The 20,580-nt window shown below is 40.9% G+C and overlaps 1 protein-coding gene across 1 annotated transcript; it reads left to right on the plus strand.

Moving 5' to 3' along the window:
* Positions 1–614: 614 nt before the first annotated feature.
* ube2nb (ubiquitin-conjugating enzyme E2Nb) lies at positions 615–7,332 on the plus strand. Its single transcript, XM_071526182.1, has 4 exons — positions 615–721; positions 2,084–2,330; positions 4,497–4,637; positions 5,488–7,332. The coding sequence occupies exons 1-4, from the start codon at positions 692–694 to the stop codon at positions 5,532–5,534; spliced, it is 465 nt and encodes a 154-aa protein (XP_071382283.1). The 5' UTR covers positions 615–691; the 3' UTR covers positions 5,535–7,332.
* Positions 7,333–20,580: the final 13,248 nt, after the last annotated feature.

The raw sequence follows: 20,580 nt of genomic DNA on the forward strand, positions 1-20,580 counted from the left end.
CATAATAAGGATCGATTTAATGGAACATGAAGGGCATGACTAGTCTAGTTAGTACAAAATTATTAAAATGCACTTCATCTCTAAAGTGAGGGAAAACTGGCATCCTCCTTACTGTATTTGAACAAACCACCCATAGTGGAATAAATGCACCACATCTAAAGCGCTGCTGCAGCTCCACACTACAAGAGAGGAAAAAGAAGCAAGAGGTCTCACTCCGACTGCATTTCTGGGGGCCGCAAACATCATCGCCAAGTGCAACAGGAAAAAAAAACATTGGCGTTAACGGAAAGGTTGTGAGGTATGGCCTCATGTTGGACCTCTCCTCTATTAAAGACATCTAAAGTAAGTGGTTTTGGACAAAATAACTGTATTTTCAGATCTCTACCAGATTGCTCGCCATGGTAACGCCATTTTGCACACAGAATATACTTTGCTTATGCTGTTTAATGTAATCTACCCTGAGATAAGATACCCTGTCATAGAGAACATTGTTTATGTTTACAGTCCAGCCTACACTGAGTAGGTTGAGTGATTCGTGTTTCCAACCATTGACAATCTTTGACTGAGGTACAGTCCTATACGTCATCTGAAGCCACCGGAAGAGTGTGTTATTTGGCCCCGCCCCGTGAGCTCAGTCAATCCAACCTGAAGAAGGCGACTCCACGGCTAAAAATATAATAGCTAACACAAGATGGCCGGTTTGCCCCGTAGGATTATAAAGGTACACTTTACACCGCACAATGTGTATGTCCTCATAAGCCCTTGCGTGGGTATTGTAAAGATTATTTAAAGTGGATGTGGACGTGCACTCACTGCCATCCAGCGTGTAGCCTAACGTTAGCGCGGCTAGCATGGTAGCTCTTATCTAGCTATCATGCTAGCTAGCTAGCCTCTGTAACTATTTTGTTTGCCACTTCCGTTTACTCCTTTCAGCGCTGTGCGTGGTTTCATATGTGCGCTAATCAGTTATTATATGTCAAATGTGGTTTTTGTCCCTGTAGATCGCATTTTTGTTTTATTGAAAAACAATAAATAATGGTAATAAACCCCAGTAGCAATATGAATGGGTTCCTGTACTTGAATAAGCTACCTAGCAGCTGTGGCAGTAGATTGGTACACATGTCTGGCGCTAATGTGAATTGCTGCGTTTGCTCTCTGGTTATTTATAAATGCTTCTCATACAGAAAATCTGAAACTATTACTCCTGGTTCAAAGATAAAGCCAGAACCAAACTGGAAGTGAAAACCGGCTGCGCTGCCGCGTCTTCCCCAAACCTCACCACAAGTTTGGCTGGGCCAGGCCCAGCAGTGGGCGCGAGCAGCTTTTTCCGCCACATAATGTTGTATTTTAAGTTTGATCGCAGACAACTACATCACTATGTCTGAACAAGATCGTGGTTCCTTTGTAGAAGGTTGTTACTGCAGCGACCATAACCAAACGTAGAAATGCATAATGTTGTCTGTACAGTTCAGTTAGCTTGCTTCCTGTTGGCTGCAGCAGTGCACCTGCATGATCAGAAGTAGAAATGTGAAAAATGCTGTACTTCCTCTCACTGCCTGCTCCTCTGCTGGTCTCTCTGGTACACAATGTTGTGTTATCGAGTTGCGTTTTTAAATTGCACCAAAACTCAGTTGAGAGTCCACCTTTGATTATATGAATTTATTATACACATCAGAGTAACTGCTGTCATAAGTTACATTAAACGTTTTTTAAGAAAATGAAACAAATTATAATTTGCCTTTATGAAAATACTTATTTTCTTTTACCCTAGTGGTTGTTTCTTTGGGTGTTTTGTATTACAGCAAACTGTTGTGAGTCGTATGAGCAATGCACCAACAAAATTTTAGTTTCTCTTTGTGTTAATAGACAGTAACTTGTGGAATGCTGTAGTGTGTGTGTGTGTGTGTGTGTGTGTGTGTGTGTGTGTGTAGCTGTGAGTCTGAATCAGCCCATTGTCATCTGTTACATGTCATAAAGTCTGTGGACTTTTCTCCCTGATTCTTATTTGGTGCATTTTTTTTGTTCTGAAATGTTGTGTTTGTGTTTTGCTTTCCTGCCTCCTCTGCCTTCTGGTCACCTCCAGGAGACGCAGCGGTTGATGGCAGAGCCTGTTCCGGGGATCACAGCTAAGCCCGATGAAGGAAATGCACGTTACTTCCATGTGGTCATCGCAGGGCCTCAAGACTCCCCTTTCGAAGGAGGCACCTTTAAACTTGAACTATTTCTTCCAGAAGAGTATCCCATGGCAGCTCCCAAAGTGCGATTCATGACCAAAATCTACCACCCCAATGTTGACAAATTGGGAAGAATATGTTTAGACATTTTGAAAGGTAAGAGTGCATGTCGGAATCTCTTAACCTGCCCAAAACAATAAATGTATATGAATTGGTCACATTAGTGCAGAAACCCATTGACTGCTTACTGCAGGGCTCTAAACTAACCTTTTTGCTTGGTAGCTCCCACACTCAAAAACTGAAAAATTAGACATGCTAAAAGATTTAAGGAGCATCTTTCTTTGTTGGAAGAGTTGGCAATGCTGTAAAATCATTATAATTTTATACTGAACAAAAATATAAACGCAACACTTTTGTTTTTGCTCCCATTTTTCATGAGTTGAAATAAAAGATCTAAGACTTTTTCTATGCACACAAAAGGCTTATTTCTCTCAAATTTTGTTCACAAATTTGTTTAAATCTGTGTTAGTGAGGTCTTCTCCTTTGCCAAGATAATCCATCCACCTGACAGGTGTGGCATATCAAGATGCTGATTAAACAGCATGCCACAGGCCACAATCAACAACCTGATCAACTCTATGCAAAGGAGATGTGTCGCACTGCATGAGGCAAATGGTGGTCACACCAGATACTGACTGGTTTTCAAAAAATGCATATCTGTAGCCCTATGTGAGATCCATAGTTCAGTGCCTAATAAATGTCTTTTTTCAAGATAAAACTGCACATTTTAGAGTGGCCTTTTATTGTGACTAGCCCAAGGCACACCTGTGCAATAATTATGCTGTTTAATCAGCATCTTGATATGCCACACCTGTCAGGTGGATGGATTATCTTGGCAAAGGAGAAGTGCTCACTGACACAGATTTAAACAAATTTGTGAACAAAATTTGAGAGAAATAAGTCTTTTGTGTGGATAGAAAAAGTCTTAGATCTTTTATTTCAACTCGTGAAAAATGGGAGCAAAACCAAAAGTGTTGCGTTCATATTTCTGGACGCATCAAATTACTGTGTAGCACACACCCTTACAAACCTGCAGTGTGGCTGCTAAGTTTCATTTTGGTTTTCACAACGGGAGGATCTGTTGAATTGGATATAGTACAGCAGGAGCAAAGTTCCTTTCCCTTACACTGGTACAGTGCTAAAAACAAGTGAAACAAAGTGTGGAGAAAGATAGACTGGCCTAATGTGCAACAACAAACCTCCTAGTTCAAGTTAAATTTTATTTATATAGCACTTTAATAACAAAACAAGTTTGTACCGAAGTGCTTTACAGAAAAGCTCCTAACATCAATATAGTGATCGGTTTTGGGGGCATTACCCATATTAAAAACAAAAATTACCTTTAAAAAGTTGCTGACCGGGAAAGGGGTCAGTTTACATTTGACTGGCATGAACAGAACAGACAACAGGAGAGGGGTTGCCATGCTCTAAAGCTTTAAAGAAGTCACTAACAAAAGCTGCAGCAGACAATTATTTGTAGGCGTACCAGTGCACCCAATTTTAATTTCCAGGTTGCACAACTTGTTTATTTATAGTTTGGTCACGCTTTAGAGCGCTGTACTGAGGCGGACTGTCCATACTGACAAGACATACAGGGACAACCGTACCTCACCTACAATGCAGAGGGACAGTGAAAGACATATGATGGAAATTAGACCATACATATCACACTACATATATACATGTAACATTTAATGTGCTCAGCATGTTACATGTTTCTGTGTTAAAACTGTTACATGTGTCCATTCACTCGAGCACTATGCTACTCATCTACTGTTGCCGCTTATAATAACAACATAGGAACAAAAGCATTGTTTTAACATGTATTGGATAAATAAACACACAGTGACCTTTTAAATACACAGCGGTCATTTGGGCACTAGGGTGGGACAGCTTACCTACTGGTAATACTAACTGTCTTTCTGTTTGTCTGTTATCATTACAAAGTTCTGATTCTCACACCATTCTACAGTCTTGACAGTAAATGCAGCAAAATGATTTGGCTACCATCATGACAAGTGAACAAAAATCCTAAATGCATGTCTAGATTTGCTCTTGGTCTAAAGGGTGGGAATCTATGAGTGGAGGACAAGTGTGTATGTCACTGACATGTTGTACCTGCTTGGCCCCGCCTCCCCATATATATCTATGCTGTGTAACATCGATGCTTTCTCTTGTTTTGACATCGAAAGCAACATCGACCCTTTGAGCTGTCAATTTTTTGTTTCCTTGCATCTTTTTATGGACTTTTCTTCTTTCCAGATAAGTGGTCTCCAGCCCTGCAGATCCGTACAGTGTTGCTATCGATCCAGGCGTTATTAAGTGCTCCCAACCCAGACGATCCCCTGGCAAACGACGTTGCAGAGCAGTGGAAGAAAAACGAAGGCCAAGCCATTGAGACAGGTGGGGATTAGATTTATGTTTTTCCTTAACACTCCAGACCCCATAACGATCAGCTGTGCTGAATTTGACTGCAACTGCAGCAGGCGGCCACAGATTCTCTCAAGTATCTGCAACATGAAAAATGCTCTGCTTGGTTACAACAGCAACATCCACGTAAAGTGGTCACCATGGTTGCATCCTGGTGGACTTCATTGGAATTCTTTATTTTGAATGTGTGAATTTGTGACAGCTTCACTGGGCTTCACTGCCTTGCTCCCCCTGACAGATACTGTTATCCCATCGGTTTACACTGTGGGGCCTTCACCAGCTCTGATACTAACCAACACTAAAGCTGGGAGATGTCAGTTCTCTCAAGCCTGGGTAAAGTCCCTACATCTAGTCTCCCATCCAAACCCATGTTTGTTAAGGTCCAATACGCCAACTTTGGAACAGTCCCTCATGTTCCGCCCCAACATCCTGTTTAACTAGAAATGAGTTGAATTACAGAAGCAAGACGCCATCGAATTGCCATTTCCTTTTCCTTGGGACTTTAAAGTGATCCACTGGGCAGTTTGCTCTTATTTGTCTCAGTGTTGCTGTGGCTCAAGAGAAGGCCTATTGGTTATGGTCTAGACTTGTTTAGAAATGCTGGGACATAGGTATTGGTATAAGCTATAACATTGGTCATGCCATAAGTGCTTACATTTTTAGTATGGGTGAACTCAGTGGGAACCAAGCACTGAACTTTGTGAACCCAGTGGGAACCAAACCCTGAACTTTATCAGTGTTTGTGCCATGCTGTAGCCACTGAGCCCCCCCTCCCCCCTCCCTATCCACAACAACCACTGTATCTCTGTCTCTCCCCCCGCAGCCCGAACATGGACCAAGCTCTACGCAGGCAACAACATTGAAGCATAGAAGATGAGAGAAGAGGCGTCTGAATGTGATCCACAAAATGTACTCCTGTCAAGATGGTCTCCTCCTTCATTTGAATTTCATGGACACACAAAAAAACAACAACAAACAAAACAAAATAATATAAGTCCAAATCTATTTGAAAGAGAAATGACGAGATTTACTGCTGCAAACCTCTGGGTGACTTATTTTCCTCTCCACGATGCGTTAGCTGTGTGTTAGCCTTTGTCCTGTATCGCTATTTAAATGCATGGACAGAGAACGGCGCCCTCCCCGCTACAGTCTTAAAAAGTATGTGTTCAAAATCACATGATATGCTCTTCCTAACTAGACACACACTGGCATGTTGGCAAAAATATCCAACATGCCTTAAAGGTGTGCTACTTTTAACACATTTATTATTATTATTCAACACATCTGTGTGTTTTGTGATGTAATTTCAACACATTTTTAAGAGTGTACAGCTGTCTTTTCTCCCCTCCTTGTATAAGCAGGCGGATTGTAGGAATGATGAGCTTTCCCTAACTCTTTCCAGGGAATACGTTGACTTTTTGGCAAACAAGCCCCTGTATTATCTGACCTTTGTGCGACAAGAAAATTGGTTGCTTTTCCACACCGTGTATCCAATATTTGAGATTGCTACCATGCATGCTTCACTTCAGAACACTGTATGTTTAGCACAGGGGGCACCAAATACTGAAAAAATATGAGTATATTTAAATGGTTCCAAACACCAAATACATCCTCAAACCTAACATCAATCCCAAAATCAGCCTTCTCTTCCCAACCCTTGACACTTTTTGTGACTGTGGCACAGATCAAGTCCAGAGATTTAAACAAAGCTGCGATTTGACACTTTTGATGAACTGAGAGAATGGATTGGGTCTCGTAGGGCAATGACATAAACATTTCCATCCACAAGCCACCAAGGCTGGATCATTCCAATACTTAGCACTATTTAACACTTTCACTATTTTACCTTTTAAGATAGATTTTTTAGAACTCCCGCATGTAGTTGGTTACCTGCCAAAGTGGCTGGTAGAGGAGACGTACTTAATAGCCACAGCCAAAATTTACAAGCATTTAGTTGGTGGCCGGTCTCAGAAATGTCTTGCCCCTTCTGATAGATGATGTTGTTTCATTATTTGCAACTTAACATTGGTCTTATGTTGATTGAGGAGACAGGGTTGCTTATAATAATGCCTCAAAATTGAATTTAGCGTAAAATTGCCCTTTCAGAATCATGTCCACCAATCTCCTAGGCACTAATATGAAATGTTGTTATTCACATTCTATGAAAGCCACGACTCTTGAGCCTTTCGACCTGTGGGTGGAATGATTGTTTCATGCTCATGCCTCTTCAGTTTTCTCATATCTGCACAAGTGCCAGTAAAGGTTTGCCATTATCGGGCCAACAGTTTAGTCTCTGCAGCCCCTGTTTGGACAGTTTGGGGAGGGTGGACGTGTCAGGGAAACACTTCCACACACTTAAAATGTGTTGTTTCCAACACGCTAGGAAGGGCAGCATATCTTGGGTTGCTTTTTAACACAGCATGTTAATAGAAAGTCATGTTTTAAAAAATATTCAGAATACTTTGTGTTGAAAAGGAACACGATGTGCCTGTTGTAACAGACTACATGTGTTGAAAATGACTTTTTCAAGAGTGTAGGAAGCTGAGGTGTTTCTGTTTTTATTTTCCTTTTTTTTTTTTAAATGTCTGTCCATGCTCTCTATGTTGCCTGTTCTTTATTTTATTTTCAGTGTTACTTCATTAAAAAGCATGTACCATAACCAAACCAATATCAGGACAGTTCAAACTTCTTCAGGATGATTGTGAAAGTTGAGGTCTTGGGTTTTCTTTAAAGGGAAGGTTGAGGGGTTTTTTTTTTTTTTGGAAGCCTTTATGCTATCAATCACTAATTAAGTTTTCACGTTCCTGAGGAGTCGGTCCTAACCTGCTGTTACCATTCGTAAGCAATGGTAAGGAAAGTGATGATGATGAACTTCATTGATCTCTGAAGGGCAATTGAAGCAGCAAAGAATAGGATCGAGATAGCAAGATGCAAGATCCTGATCATGCTAATACAGAGTTCCTATTGGCTAGACAGAATTCTCGCGATGTAGAAATCGATTTCGTTTGAAACAATTAATCTCAAAATTGCATGAATGCAAGTCATTTTCTTTAGTGGGACTTGATCGTGATCTGTAGGAGAGACTTCTAAAAAATCCCGAGACTTTCCTTTTAAAAGATGTATTTGTGGTTTAGAGGAATCTGTGTGAAAACATCGGACTGTGACTTGAAGCGAGGCATGAAAGACTCATTGCCCGGTCGCTCAGATCCTCCATCATATTACTTCTGTACGACTCATCTGAGGGAGGAATCTGTAATGTTATGTTTTAGTAAAACTATTTTTGTTATGCGTTTTTTGGTTGAGATCTTTCTTCATCCATAATTTCTTTTTCTTTTTTTTATTCTTGCAGGCTTGGTGTTGCATAGATTTTGTTTCATATCCTCACCTAGAAATGTTTCTTAACTGTTTCTGACTGCTACATTTATTCAAGTTCTGAAGAAGGAGCAAGGCGTAAAAACTTGGTTAATTTATTGTTTCCTTGAGGGACTTAATGGTAACCTAAAGTAAAATCAGTCACTGGATTATGAAGGCATCTAGATCAAGGTATTGAGAGATCCAACTCTGAGTAATCAGCTCCCCGTGTGTAAAAAAGAAGAGTTCTGTCGGTAATTTCAGTACATTTGCATACATGGCTCTTCAAATGCTCTGTAAATAAACTGAGTTGAGTAAGTAGAGGCTCTCCTTGTGTATGTGTTGTGGATTTTACAGTGACACAACGGTGAAAAGTTCTCAAACGGCTTAAGATTTCATTCCTGGTGGGTTGTACTATGAAATGAATCCATTGAATCCAATTCCTGATTACACTTGATACTCTGATCATTTGTCTTTTACGTTTTCATGTCCACTTTGTCCTGATTTGTCCTGTTTCTTGACAATTTCCCATTTCTTGACCTACATGCACTTTTCATATAGCAATCCACATGATCTGATGTAGGTATCCCATGTACTATTAAATTGGGCCCTAATCTGAGCACCTACATAGAAATCTTGCATGGATGTTAAAGGAAAAAGGGTTCTCAGTGGGTCTATCAGTGGGGTTTCTCAAGTAATCTCCCTCCATAACAGCCAGACACACTGTTGACGTCGATGAGAGAAGACTTCATTATATCCTTTTTTGCGAGAAGCAGAGCGAATTTGTGAAGTCTGCTGCTGTTTGTTTGGGATGAAAACCTGCAGAGCCTTGAGCCTTGATGGTTGAGAACCGCTGATGTAAAGGATCATTTTTCAAATTTATAAATGAGACTGAGACCTTTACTTTTTTTGTGCTGTCCCATAGAAGTTCACAAGATGGCACTACAAGCAAATTGTAGCTGGTCCAGACAAGTTAATTCTGTTTGGTTGCTTCATATAACTGAGGTACTTCACAAGGGAAAGTTAAGAGTTTAATTTAAAATTTTATTCTGACACAATTTATTGCTGACATTTGGGGAATATTTCCAGTTTGGGCTCTACCTTAGGGCCTAAAATAATTTCCCTCTGTGTTTATTCCTAGCAGTATGACATACTGACACCCAAGATGCTGCACATAAAGGAGGAAATGCAATGTTTTAATCTCATTCTTTAGCATATACTGAATACCAAGAATGGTCTTTGTTCCCTCTTGACTGCCGTGTCTGCTTCCCTGAAGGAGGCACCTGTAGTGGAGCCCCGTGTTTTTCAAGTTTCCTCACCAGCAACTAGTGTTTCACAATGTTTTATGGCCCTGGCTTTGTTTATATGGCAACAGTGAGTCATTCAGGCTGGTATGCAGCCGTTCCTAGAGTGGAAATCCAGGAAACGATTCCCCTCATTATCTGAAATATCTGACAAAACATTAACTAGTCTTGGAGGCAGCTGTCTCTGGAATTGGTTCGTTCTTACACAGGTCATCCTCAGAAAATCTTTGGTGGTTGTGTTGTTCTGCAGTGACAGGTGGGATAGTACACAATACCACAATTACCGCAATACTACAATTATATTGTAGCTTATTTAGCCACTACTTTCTGATTTCAAAAAAATATTGTATGTTCACATGCCTTGGTAGTTAAGATCAGTTATAATGATAAGTGTGATGATTTTGCTATCTTGCTATCCTGTTATGGTACTTTTAACTCATATGGCAGTTATGTAAGTGATTTGTAAGTGATTCATTCAGATTTGTTATTTATTTATTATTTTTATTCTGACTGGGCTGTGCAGTCAAACCAGATGTTGGCCTAATATTAACAAAAAAAAAAAGAGCCAACTTTGGGGGACAGATGGATGGAATTTTCTACAATGAGTGGCAGAAAGATTAGACAATCACTTGAAAGTAATCATTTTGAGTGATGGACCCACTTACCTGAAACCATCTGAATTGTCCTGATGCTGTCAGCACCACCCATCTGTTACACCCTGCAGGTTAAAACAATTGCTATGAGTTGGAATAGTGTTGGAGTGCCGGTGCAACAGTGGGACAGATGTGCCTGTCAGAACAAAAGATGTAAATACTTTAATTTCAGCAATTCTGTATTTAAAAAAATCTCATATAGGCAGCAACCCTCAAAAATGAAAACTGGATAGCAACCACATCCCTCTTTGACAATTTTACAAAGACACAATGTCAAAACATGTCAAATTCAAGTCAGCATTATTGATTACAAAAGAAGAATGTCGCTATCCATTTTTGACAGTTGCTTGTCTTCCTACCATGTGGGATTTTTTATGCAGAAATGCTCAGAATTATTTGCAATTTTACCCAGGTCTGATTTCAAGATTTATTGGGTTTTCCCTCACTTATACAAAAAAAGCAAAAGTGTGCACTGTTTTAGGACAGTTACTGACTAAAGGTGGACATGAAGCACTAATGGAAAAACATTTCTACACAATGGACCCAAACCCCAATACTTTATTTGCATCATTTGACCAAAAAGGTCTTCGCCAGGCAACTGATATGGATGATTAAGTGATCAGTACTGCACCTTCTCCATGTGTGCTTCCCCTGTGTACATCAGATGAAAGATGACATAATCATCAATGTCCTGGAAAGGTGTTGGTTGAAATTTAGAATTAAAGAATTTGGACCTTGAATCCATTGTGTCATGTACTGTACATTTGTGAGATATTTTTCCATTTGAGTTTCCTACAAATTCTATGGAAAACGAGGGGAGAGGAATTCATCTAATCATTCATGGTAAGGAGGCTCACCGGCCTCCTTCATCTCTCATCAAATTGCTCCTGACCCTCACCAGGGTTTGTGGGTAATGGATTACCTGTAATGTGATCACAGTTATCTGATGACGGAAATTAGTGACTGTAATCCTTTGCAGTTAGGGATAATATTACGGATTACTTTTGAACAATAGGTGTTCATTTGTTGGAGTACTGACATGCATGTTTGAAGGGGAAAGGTCTTTTTGGGTCGAGATTGCAGACACAAACATCTTGCAAAACTTGAAATAATGGTTGATAATGGTTATAGATGATCCCATTGAAAATAATCTGTGAGTGTAAAAAGTACATTTTCCATTTAACTTCATATTTTCACATTTTCAAAGCAACCCTCCTAACTCTACAGTGCCATTTATCATGTCAGGCATGATAATACAGAGCTACAACTGCAGTGATCACTGCAACAGATGACGTGGAGCCAAAATCCTAAACATAGCACTAGTTCGCTAACAGGGCAGATCATTTCTCCCTTTGATTGCTGACTGCAGGTCAAAACATTCTCATCACATGCTGGTGATGTTGGAGCGTGAGGTGATGACAAACATCCTGTTTTGGTTGTCGCGTGTCAACGGCATCAGCGTTTACTAGAAATTGGACACCCGTGTTGGTTGGTAGTTGTAGGACATGTTGCAGTTCGCAAGGCGCTGAGCTTGTCTAAGCAGTCTACTTGTTATGGATGGTAATGTTTTTCAGTCTTTCTAGAGGGAGGGATCTTCTGTTCTGCTCCGTTCTGTTGAGTTCTGTTCTGTTCTTCTCCTTCCCTTCTCCGTCTCCTTCTTCTCTCTCCTCTCTCCTCTCTCTTCCTCTACTCTCCTCCCCTCCCTTCGCTTCTCCTCTCCATTTTCTTCTCTCCCTTCCCTTTCATTTCCTATCCTCTCCTCCTACTCTTTTCTCTTTCTTCGCCCCGCTCTCGTCTCCCTCTTCTCCCTCCTCTCCCTCTCCCTGTTCTTCCTCCTCCTGCACTCTCCCTCTCTTTTCACCTCTCCTTTCTGCTCCCTCTCTTCCCTCCTCTCTCCTTCACTTTTCCCTCGCTTTTCCTTCTCTCTCCTCTTCTCTCCTCTCTCTTCCTCTCCCCTCCTCTCATCTTTTCTCCTCTCTTCCCCTTCCCTTCTCCTCTACTCTCTCCTCTCCTCTCCTCTCCTCTCCTCTCCTCTCCTCTCTCTCCTCTCCTCTCTCTTCCTCTCCTCTCCTCTCTCTCCTCTCCTCTCTTCTCCTCTTCCTCTCCTCTCCTCTCCTCTCCTCTCCTCTCCTCTCCTCTCCTCTCTCTCCCTCTCCTCTCCTCTCCTCTCTCTCCTCTCCTCTCCTCTCCTCTCTCTCCTCTCCTCTCCTCTCCTCTCCTCTCCTCTCCCTCTCCTCTCCTCTCTTCTCCTCTTCCTCTCCTCTCCGCTCCTCTGCAGAATCCTCTCACCTCTGCCTTGCTGTCATTATGTAACTCACCTCACTGGTCTCCCATGCATACAAACAAACTGTCTGTCAGTCAGCCAAAAGGGAATCCCTCCTCCAGCCACAGCAGGTATCTGCACGACTTCAGTCTCACTCTCTGTATTCACTCGGATTACTTTTTTCGGGAGTTTGATTAGGTAACGGCCGCTGTTCATCATAGACATTATGTAAGGCAGCTGCAGTGGAATATCAATGCAGTTACTGGCCAGTTCACCATGAATGCAAATTAGGAATGATTTTTCAGCCTTATTTTCCCCAAGACTTCAGGTATTTAGACATAAAACTCACAGACTTTTCCTGCTCTTGTGTGCTCAAATCACGGTGATATGTAGATATTTTACTGGCTGTTTTGAATTTCCACATCAGATACGGTTGGTCTCTAGTCTATTTAAGTCAAGTCAAATTTATTCCTATAACTCAGGTATGAAATGAAATTATTTACAGAGCAACAAATGATATAAATACAACAGGAAAGGATATAAATGCAACAATGAAAGATAGAAATACATTTAGCAGGTATCAGGAACACAAAAATGAGAAAAAATGTAATCTCCGATTAGGAACAAAGTAAAGAAAAATATTGAAATCCTAAAAAAAATCAATGAAAGATCTTTGATTTAATTTAATATTAGGCAGTAACTGTGCTCATCAGGGATGTGATTTTCAGTTTTATGCAAAATTTAATTTGTCTTTCCATTCCCATTTGTATTGGAGATTTTATTACATTTTCCCATCTTTCTATTTGCACTCTGTTTGCTGTCCATAAGCAGTAGCAGAGGCCAGTGGGGTGGGATGGGGGGGATTTCCTCCTCTGCTACTGTGAATTTTTTATCCATAGCGAGAACAGGCTGTGCTGTGCCACTCTTCCACTTTCCTGCCCTCTCTATATATAACAACCACTGCGGAGAAGAAAGGAAGGCCTGGAGGGAGGAGGGGCGGTTTACATGGTTGCATAGACACAGTTCATCTATGGTCCTAATGTATGCACTCATGGTGTTGTAAAGGCATTCAAGATAGAAGTGCCTACTAAATTACATATGATAAAGGTTCTTGTGTAGAGCAGCCAATTCACTAGCAGCACTGCCTGTTAGCGGTACAAAGTTATTAACCATTTTACGGGCTCCTGACAGCTGGGGCAACAAAACACGTAAAAGTAACTATAATTGACAAGTACAATAAATATACAGGAATCTTTCTTTGTGACATGTGCAACATTATGGCAAGCTGTAAATATACACATAGATGTTTTTGATTGACTTCACGGATGGTCTAAAATCCCATCATGATCCTCTCCAACCCCTCCTCCTTTTTCGCTCCTCCATGCCAACTCAAACACCCAGAAATCAGCCTTGACTCGTTAGCAGCCTCGTTTTCTCCTCTTTTTCTTTATTCGCTTTCCCTCGATTCATCTCCTGATGATCGCTTGGAGGGCGCCTTTCAAAATAAGCAGTCTAAATGAATGTGCTACACAGTGTGAGTGTGTGTGTGTATGGGGTCAGTACCCACACACATAACCTAAAGCTGGCACAATATGTGGTTTGGATGGTAGGGGATGAGTGTGAACCCCGCTAGTGTTTCAACACTTAGCCCCGCTCCACTTTTGCGAATCTCTGTGTTTCCTAACAGGCCAGAGTGATGTCTTAGTAAAGTCTTACATCATGGGAAAAGATACAAGGATCCCTATATAAGGATAAAGTACTGGAATAGCATAACCATCCCTCAGTGATACTCTGCCTTAAAAGTTTTTGCATAATGTATTTGCATACCCTCCAAGTCCTTCATGTCCTTACCAATGATATGTATGTCATTAATAATTCCTCTGGAGCAGCTCCCTGTTGGTGTTCAGGATAATGAAGTGAATATATCACAAACCTGACATCCTGCCGCATTGTTTTGTTTGCTTCAGCGATCAGACGCTGGATATAATTATGTTTAAGCTCTGATCTCATCAGATGGTGATTGAAAAGGCTAACCCCAACACACACACACACACACACACATACAGTCATTACAGGCATGGTGCTAGTCTCGCCCAGCAGTGTTGAATGTAAATAATTAACAGTTTCCATTCATTGGATTTCTTTATGGGGCTTGAGCAGGGGAATCACCATGGGCCAACCCAGATGTAGAAAGAGGAGTGTGCAATAACCAGAGGGAGCCACACCAAGACAAGTCATGCTTGTGCTGACAACGCTGATCAATAACCCGACTGTAATGTTTGACATTGATTTCAAATAGCCTGCTGATTGCGAGGCTCTAGCACTCAGGGTTCATCGTGTCTGTTTGACCAAGATGTGCTTCAGCAGGTTTCCTTGGAGAGATTAGATGAGCGCTAACTAGAAACCGACTGATCATTGTCACACCGATTGTTTTAGCCGATATTCACCTCATGGTTATACAACACATACCTTGAACTCCTCGATATCGATGCCACTGATTCTCCCTGTATGAAAAGTAAAAAGAATTCCTAAAACTATATTTTCAATACGTTTTTGGGGGATCAATAAAGTGATTACATTATTTCAAACATGAAAGTAATTGCACTGTGTAATCAGCTTTGTAGGTTGATATCAAAAATTTTAATCAGCATTGCATATTGGGCATTGGCCGTCATTATCAACCATTAATCAGTATCAGTATTAAAAGTACTGTCAATCATTAGCACTGACTGCTTGAGGCGTTTAAGGTGTGTGACAACACAGATTTGAGCTTTTAGACTTTACATAGAGGGAACACCCAACCCAGCACCCAGGTAAACAGAAGACAGAGATAAAGTAGCTAGGATGGGTCGGATAACACAGCAGGCATGAAGGTGACTACATTGGGTCGGGGGGAGCTGTTCTTACAATGACACATACTGTAATCTAGAAACTTTCTTGTACTTGAAGAGTTTATTTCCAAGGATATTTTGCAAAAAAAATATTATGGTTCATCATTCAGTATCCCTAGAAACATGGAGGATAAAGTATTTAAAAGTTCTATATCATTTTGAAAGAGAAGGCGTCACTTTTTCAAATGGTGGTCTCATTTTGGAACGAAACTCTCCATTTTTTCTCAGATTCATTTTGCATCACTTGCTTGCCCTCTTTGGCTCAGCGACTAATCAATCTCAGTCAAGAAAGAAGAAATTGCCACAGACAGAGATATGGGCTTAAGAGGATTTGCTTTGCAAAACTGCATACAAAGTTCAAGTTTTGCCCTGTGAGTGAGGTGATGACTGATAGATTTTCACATGCACTTAAACCGCATTTCCTTGGCACAGTCACACTGTCTGGCAGCGATGCTGTGATAAGAAGGTAATTACTATGATTATGTCTTGAACGTCTTGATAAACAGCAGCAAATCACCAGCTTTACAACGATTATGTTGGCAAATACAACACATATTTATAATGGTACATAATGTGACCTAATTCCGGTCACATGCTATTTTGCCACTATCACAACAGAAATCACATAAATTGTGGCTCTCCTTCTTTTTGCTACTATTGAGCATCACAATGACGTCATTTGAGTTGCAGCTCTTCTCCCTCTCTCTCTCTCTCTCTCTCTCTCTCTCTCTCTCTCTCTCTCTCTCTGTCTGTCTGTCTGTGTGTGTCTCCCTCTATCTTTCTCTCCCTCTATCTCTCTCTCTCTCTGTCCCTATTCAGATCACCTTTCCTTACGTAACGGCTCATTCATAAATCATCACCACACCTCTGGGAAGGGACGAGACTCTCGGTGGCGGCTGTAGAATTAGAAAATGACCACACAGGGAGGATTTTACTGCAGTGTTCGGTTGTGTGATGTCATATCACATCATGATGCTGGGTAAATATCCTTATTATTGCGTTTGTCAGATGAGATTCCAGATTCTGCTTTACCAGGAGAGGCCAGTCCATAGAGGATAAAGTTGATGATCCTCCATTTTTAAAAAACTTTTTCCTTTAAAAGTAGGTTGTTTATTCAGACAGTACAGTACACTTACAGTAGACTTAATACATTTTAGGGCCACACCACTTACAATTTGCTGCACATTTTTGAGTTATATAATGGCTTTGAATTAGGTTTCATGGGTTCTGTCACCTCTTGTTAGAAAGGAGAGCTGTGAGAGATAAGAAGTGGTAACTTAATACGAATGATATTGACAAAGTAGTATAACCTCTAAAATCTCACCTGCCATTGTAGAGTATTCCTGTTAAAGTATAGCGTGAGAAAGTACACTTAAAAAACCTGTATATACCACAGAGATATATAACATGTGAACAAAAGGGGGCTGAAAGGACCAGGTGATAATAAGTTAAATCAGCCTGAAGAGCACCTGTTGTGCTGTGGATGAAATGCAAGACATGTTTTTTGTCCCCAGAGTCTCCGATATAACTTGAAGATGTGACAAAGATCCAAATCAGACCAAAACATCAGTAAAAAGTTGTATAAATGGAGTTTCTTGTGTATGGACTTAACTATTATTTTCTGCTATCCCTTGAAGATGTACCACCCTTTGAAAATGTGTGTGTTTTTGTGTGTTCCTATAATATCCCATTGTGTATCATAACGATGCTTTCATTTTGTTACTCATAGAAACACTACAGTGAATGAAGAGGGCAGCTCTCAGGTGTGAATGTACCGTATGTGTAAGTATGCAACCCTCTCTCTCGCCTTGCATCTACCTGCTTTAACGTGTTTTTAACGTGTTTCAGGGTGTTTTAGCCCACTGGCTTGGTTAAATATGGGTTACCTTACTCTGTTTTTACGCTTTCTGTTTGCCACTGCTGTGGGGTTTTGATTCGGAGAACTTTCCCACATTCTGGCAATCGCACTGTCACTGTCTGGCTTTGTTTATGCCCCTCTAAGCCTAATCTTCACATGATTATAGAGTGTCTGTGTTTTTGTTCTACCTCAAGGAGACAGAGGCATCATTGTGAGAGCAACATGAGAGCAGAACAACTTTGTTTTTCGCCCCAGGTAGCCTAAACAGCAGTAGTTAATGGTGGCACGATATGATGCCCTATATTGAAGCCTTAAAGATACAATCCAGAATTTAATGGAGCGTCTGTAAAATTCTTCTTCAATTTGATCTGGTAATAGAAAATACACTTTTTTGAACTTTTGACTCAAAATACAGCTCTATTTTACTCCATTGTTCAAAAATATAACCACTGTCAATCCTTTAATAGCCTAAAAATACAACTAAACCTCAAGTTTATTTTTCACATACTGTCCTTGTGTAAAAAGCAGAGACAATAGATTTCTAGAGTTAAAATACATCTTCAATTCACTGAAATACTATGTGACCCCATAATGTGATGAGGGAGACCATGCTGCAGTTACAGGCTGAGTCTTTATAACCCCTCGTCTCACCCTGTCTTTCTGATTGCGTCGGGTAATTCATCCCTAAGTGATGTTTACCCATGTTGAGTCTATTTTACGCTCAGCTATCATAATGACAGGCCGTGATGTGAGCCAACAAGCACCCATTGTGTCCCTCTGCCCTCACAACCAACTTATTGTCATCCCGTCTTCCGTAACCTTGAGACTTGTATTTAATCTTTCCCACTGAAACGCCTCGCAATGTTAAGAGAGTTGTTTTCCAGTATTTTCCTGTGGGGTACTGAGTGGAAAAAACGGCTGATCCCTTGTGCCTGCTGTAGCTGAGTCAGCACAAACCAAAAATCCTTCCCTAAATAATTATAACAATAATAACTGTATTAAGTACAGATGTTAGTTTTTAGTTACTTTACTTGCGTTGATGCCTTTGGCCAGACCTTGTTTTAATCTTTTCTTCTTGGGAAATTGGCAGCAGGTTCTCTTCACTATGCTTTTCCGTGATTGACAGCTCACCCAATACTACTCCACTTATCTTAAAACAAATGCTAAGGATCATTTCCAACTCCTATATGATGAAGATCTGGGTTCAGGATAAGCAGAGGGGCTCTAGCTCTGTGTTGCTGCCTGTTTCCTGTACAGACACGCTGATGGAGGACACAGATTCATTCACAGACGTCACAGACTCTATATTCAACGGCGACAACAGCGACTCACATCCATCTTGGCAGCCTTGGCCGGCTGTCAGGAGCTCACTTCATCACTGGATGAGTTCCATCACATGAAAACGGTCACCCCACCCCGAGTAACTTCACTCTTTTGACCTCAATCATCTGTTAGTAAAGGTGAATATACAAGGGAAGGGCATGGGGGAGGGATCTGTATATATTTCATTTTGAATATCACATTTAGGAACAAAACTCATTGTTTATTGTCACAGGCAGCCGTGTCAGTCATTTACAAAATCATTTTACACCCGTCGTGGATGGATCTTCATATCTCTCAACTTTATTTTTAAACTGCAGTGGCCCGATATTGTAGGCCTATTTGGAAAACAGATGGTCTAAGCTAAAATTAGCATTAGCTACTGCATGATAGCCCATGAACTAAATTTAGCAGGGCATAAATGATGCCTGGTCATTTTCTCCAACGGGACATTTACATCCTTTGTGTTACAATGCGTTTTGGCCTTGTAGATCTGATTTTCCTTGCCTGGCAAGAAGCCATTCAGTCACATGCCTGAGGTCTGCAGGGCTGCGGGCCGAGGTCAAAGAAGAGACTTCTGGGTGAGCTAATCAGCTCAGGATTTTATACTCGTAATCGGAGTTGGCTGCAAACACTGAGTGGATCAGAGGCAAATGAAGAGGCAGATTAGTGCTCTATGTATGTGTGTGTGTGTGTCTGTGTGTGTGCGTGCGTGTGTGAGTGTGAGAAGGTGCAACTCTGTGTCTGTCTGTGTATGTGTATGTGCATATGTGAATGTGTGTGGCATATGTTGAGTTTGTCCACACAAGCATTTGTATGTGTGTGTTTGTGTATGTTTGTGTGCCCATGTTAGGCTATATGTGTGTTTATGTGTGTGTGTGTGTGTGTGTGTGTGTGTGTGTGTGTGTGAGTGTGTGTGTGCGTGTGTGTGTGTGGGTGTGTGTGTGTCTGAAAGCAGATGTCCTCTTACTCTCCTGATAAAGTGGGGACAGTGATAGGCAGACGTTGGGCTCTGGCTCCTTCGCTCCTCCATCTGTCTCGATGTAGACCAGGAGAAACTGGATCCTTCTGTTCCCCTCACACCTCGGGTGAAGGGGGGGGGGCATCTTAATTGCCTTCCTTCGTTATGCAAGATGACGATGATAGACCGCTTTCAGTAGCATGATGACAGAACCGTTTATTTTTCTCTGAGGTGACCGATTAAATTAAAATGGAAACATGACTGAGCATCTGTCTTTCTGTTTGGGAGCGAGGTTTCATATTGGAATCCATTACAGACGACTCATTCACATAACATGAAACATTCGGTGCATCCAAAGGGCCTTACAGTTCCATAAGTGCATACATTTTGAGCATAGTCCTAATGGGATTGTAGCCCCTAACCCTGACAGTATTGGTGTCCTGTTCTACCTGTTGAGTGGTACAGGACCACACTGATTAATCCTCCAAAATGTCCAAACACAGTTATCACTTTTGGACTTATTTTACCTCCTAAATCCATTGAACATACAGTGAAATAAGCTATTGTATATCCATCTACAGGTTGTTAATTGAAAAGTTATCATCATCTGCAATTATCTACAACCATTATTTACATTAGTGTATATTATCTTCTTAATGCCCTTCTTCACTATTCAAATTTTATCTTTAACCTGATTGCTGTGTTGTTACAGCACAAACCATTGTTGTAGATCATTGTAGTCCCACTATAAATAATCTGTTACAGCCTGATGTTACACCACTTTCAGCTTTCTAACATGATGACATGAAGGCTTATTCACCTCAGAATCAAGTGACCACTGTGATTAAATGGTAACATGATTCGGGCGTAGTGATAGCATTTACCAACACACAGGATCTGATGTAACCATCCCGACTTGTGCTGCGTTTAGAGAACAGCTAAACCTAGCCTCAGAGTCAGAGGAGAAAGATGGATGGAAGCGGGCATGTTATTGGGGTTATCTAGTGGGGACCTTCCATCCCAGTCTGAATTAGACCCATGACACCTCCAGTAAACTCGACAGTTAAGTCCTCCTATCCCACAACCACTCCAAATGATTTGCAGTAGGGCCTAAATGATCACGTGAGAGATTTCAATTACTGAGTGAAGAACTTTCGAAAGAAGAATAGTTGATAAGTCAGTTTACATATTGTGATTTTTTTTTTCTAGATATACCTGCACAGAGCCACCTACCTACACATATCTTTCTAAAGTTCAGAGAACATTCTAGTCGTGTTAAAGTCACAGGGAAGCAGCATTTCAACGTGTTTAGTGT

Source organism: Centroberyx affinis, unplaced genomic scaffold, assembly GCF_046629955.1.
Source record: "Centroberyx affinis isolate AG114_WGS23_722 - 3 ecotype Tasmania unplaced genomic scaffold, CSIRO-AGI_Caff_v1 ptg001393l_1, whole genome shotgun sequence".
NCBI lineage: Eukaryota > Metazoa > Chordata > Actinopteri > Beryciformes > Berycidae > Centroberyx > Centroberyx affinis.

Bases quoted from the DNA above. Each gene is read 5' to 3' on its own strand.
- ube2nb (XM_071526182.1), top strand. From the start codon at position 692: ATGGCCGGTTTGCCCCGTAGGATTATAAAG. The intron at 722-2,083 runs GTACACTTTACA...GGTCACCTCCAG, and splicing joins TGCCCCGTAGGATTATAAAG to GAGACGCAGCGGTTGATGGC. The intron at 4,638-5,487 runs GTGGGGATTAGA...CTCCCCCCGCAG, and splicing joins AGGCCAAGCCATTGAGACAG to CCCGAACATGGACCAAGCTC.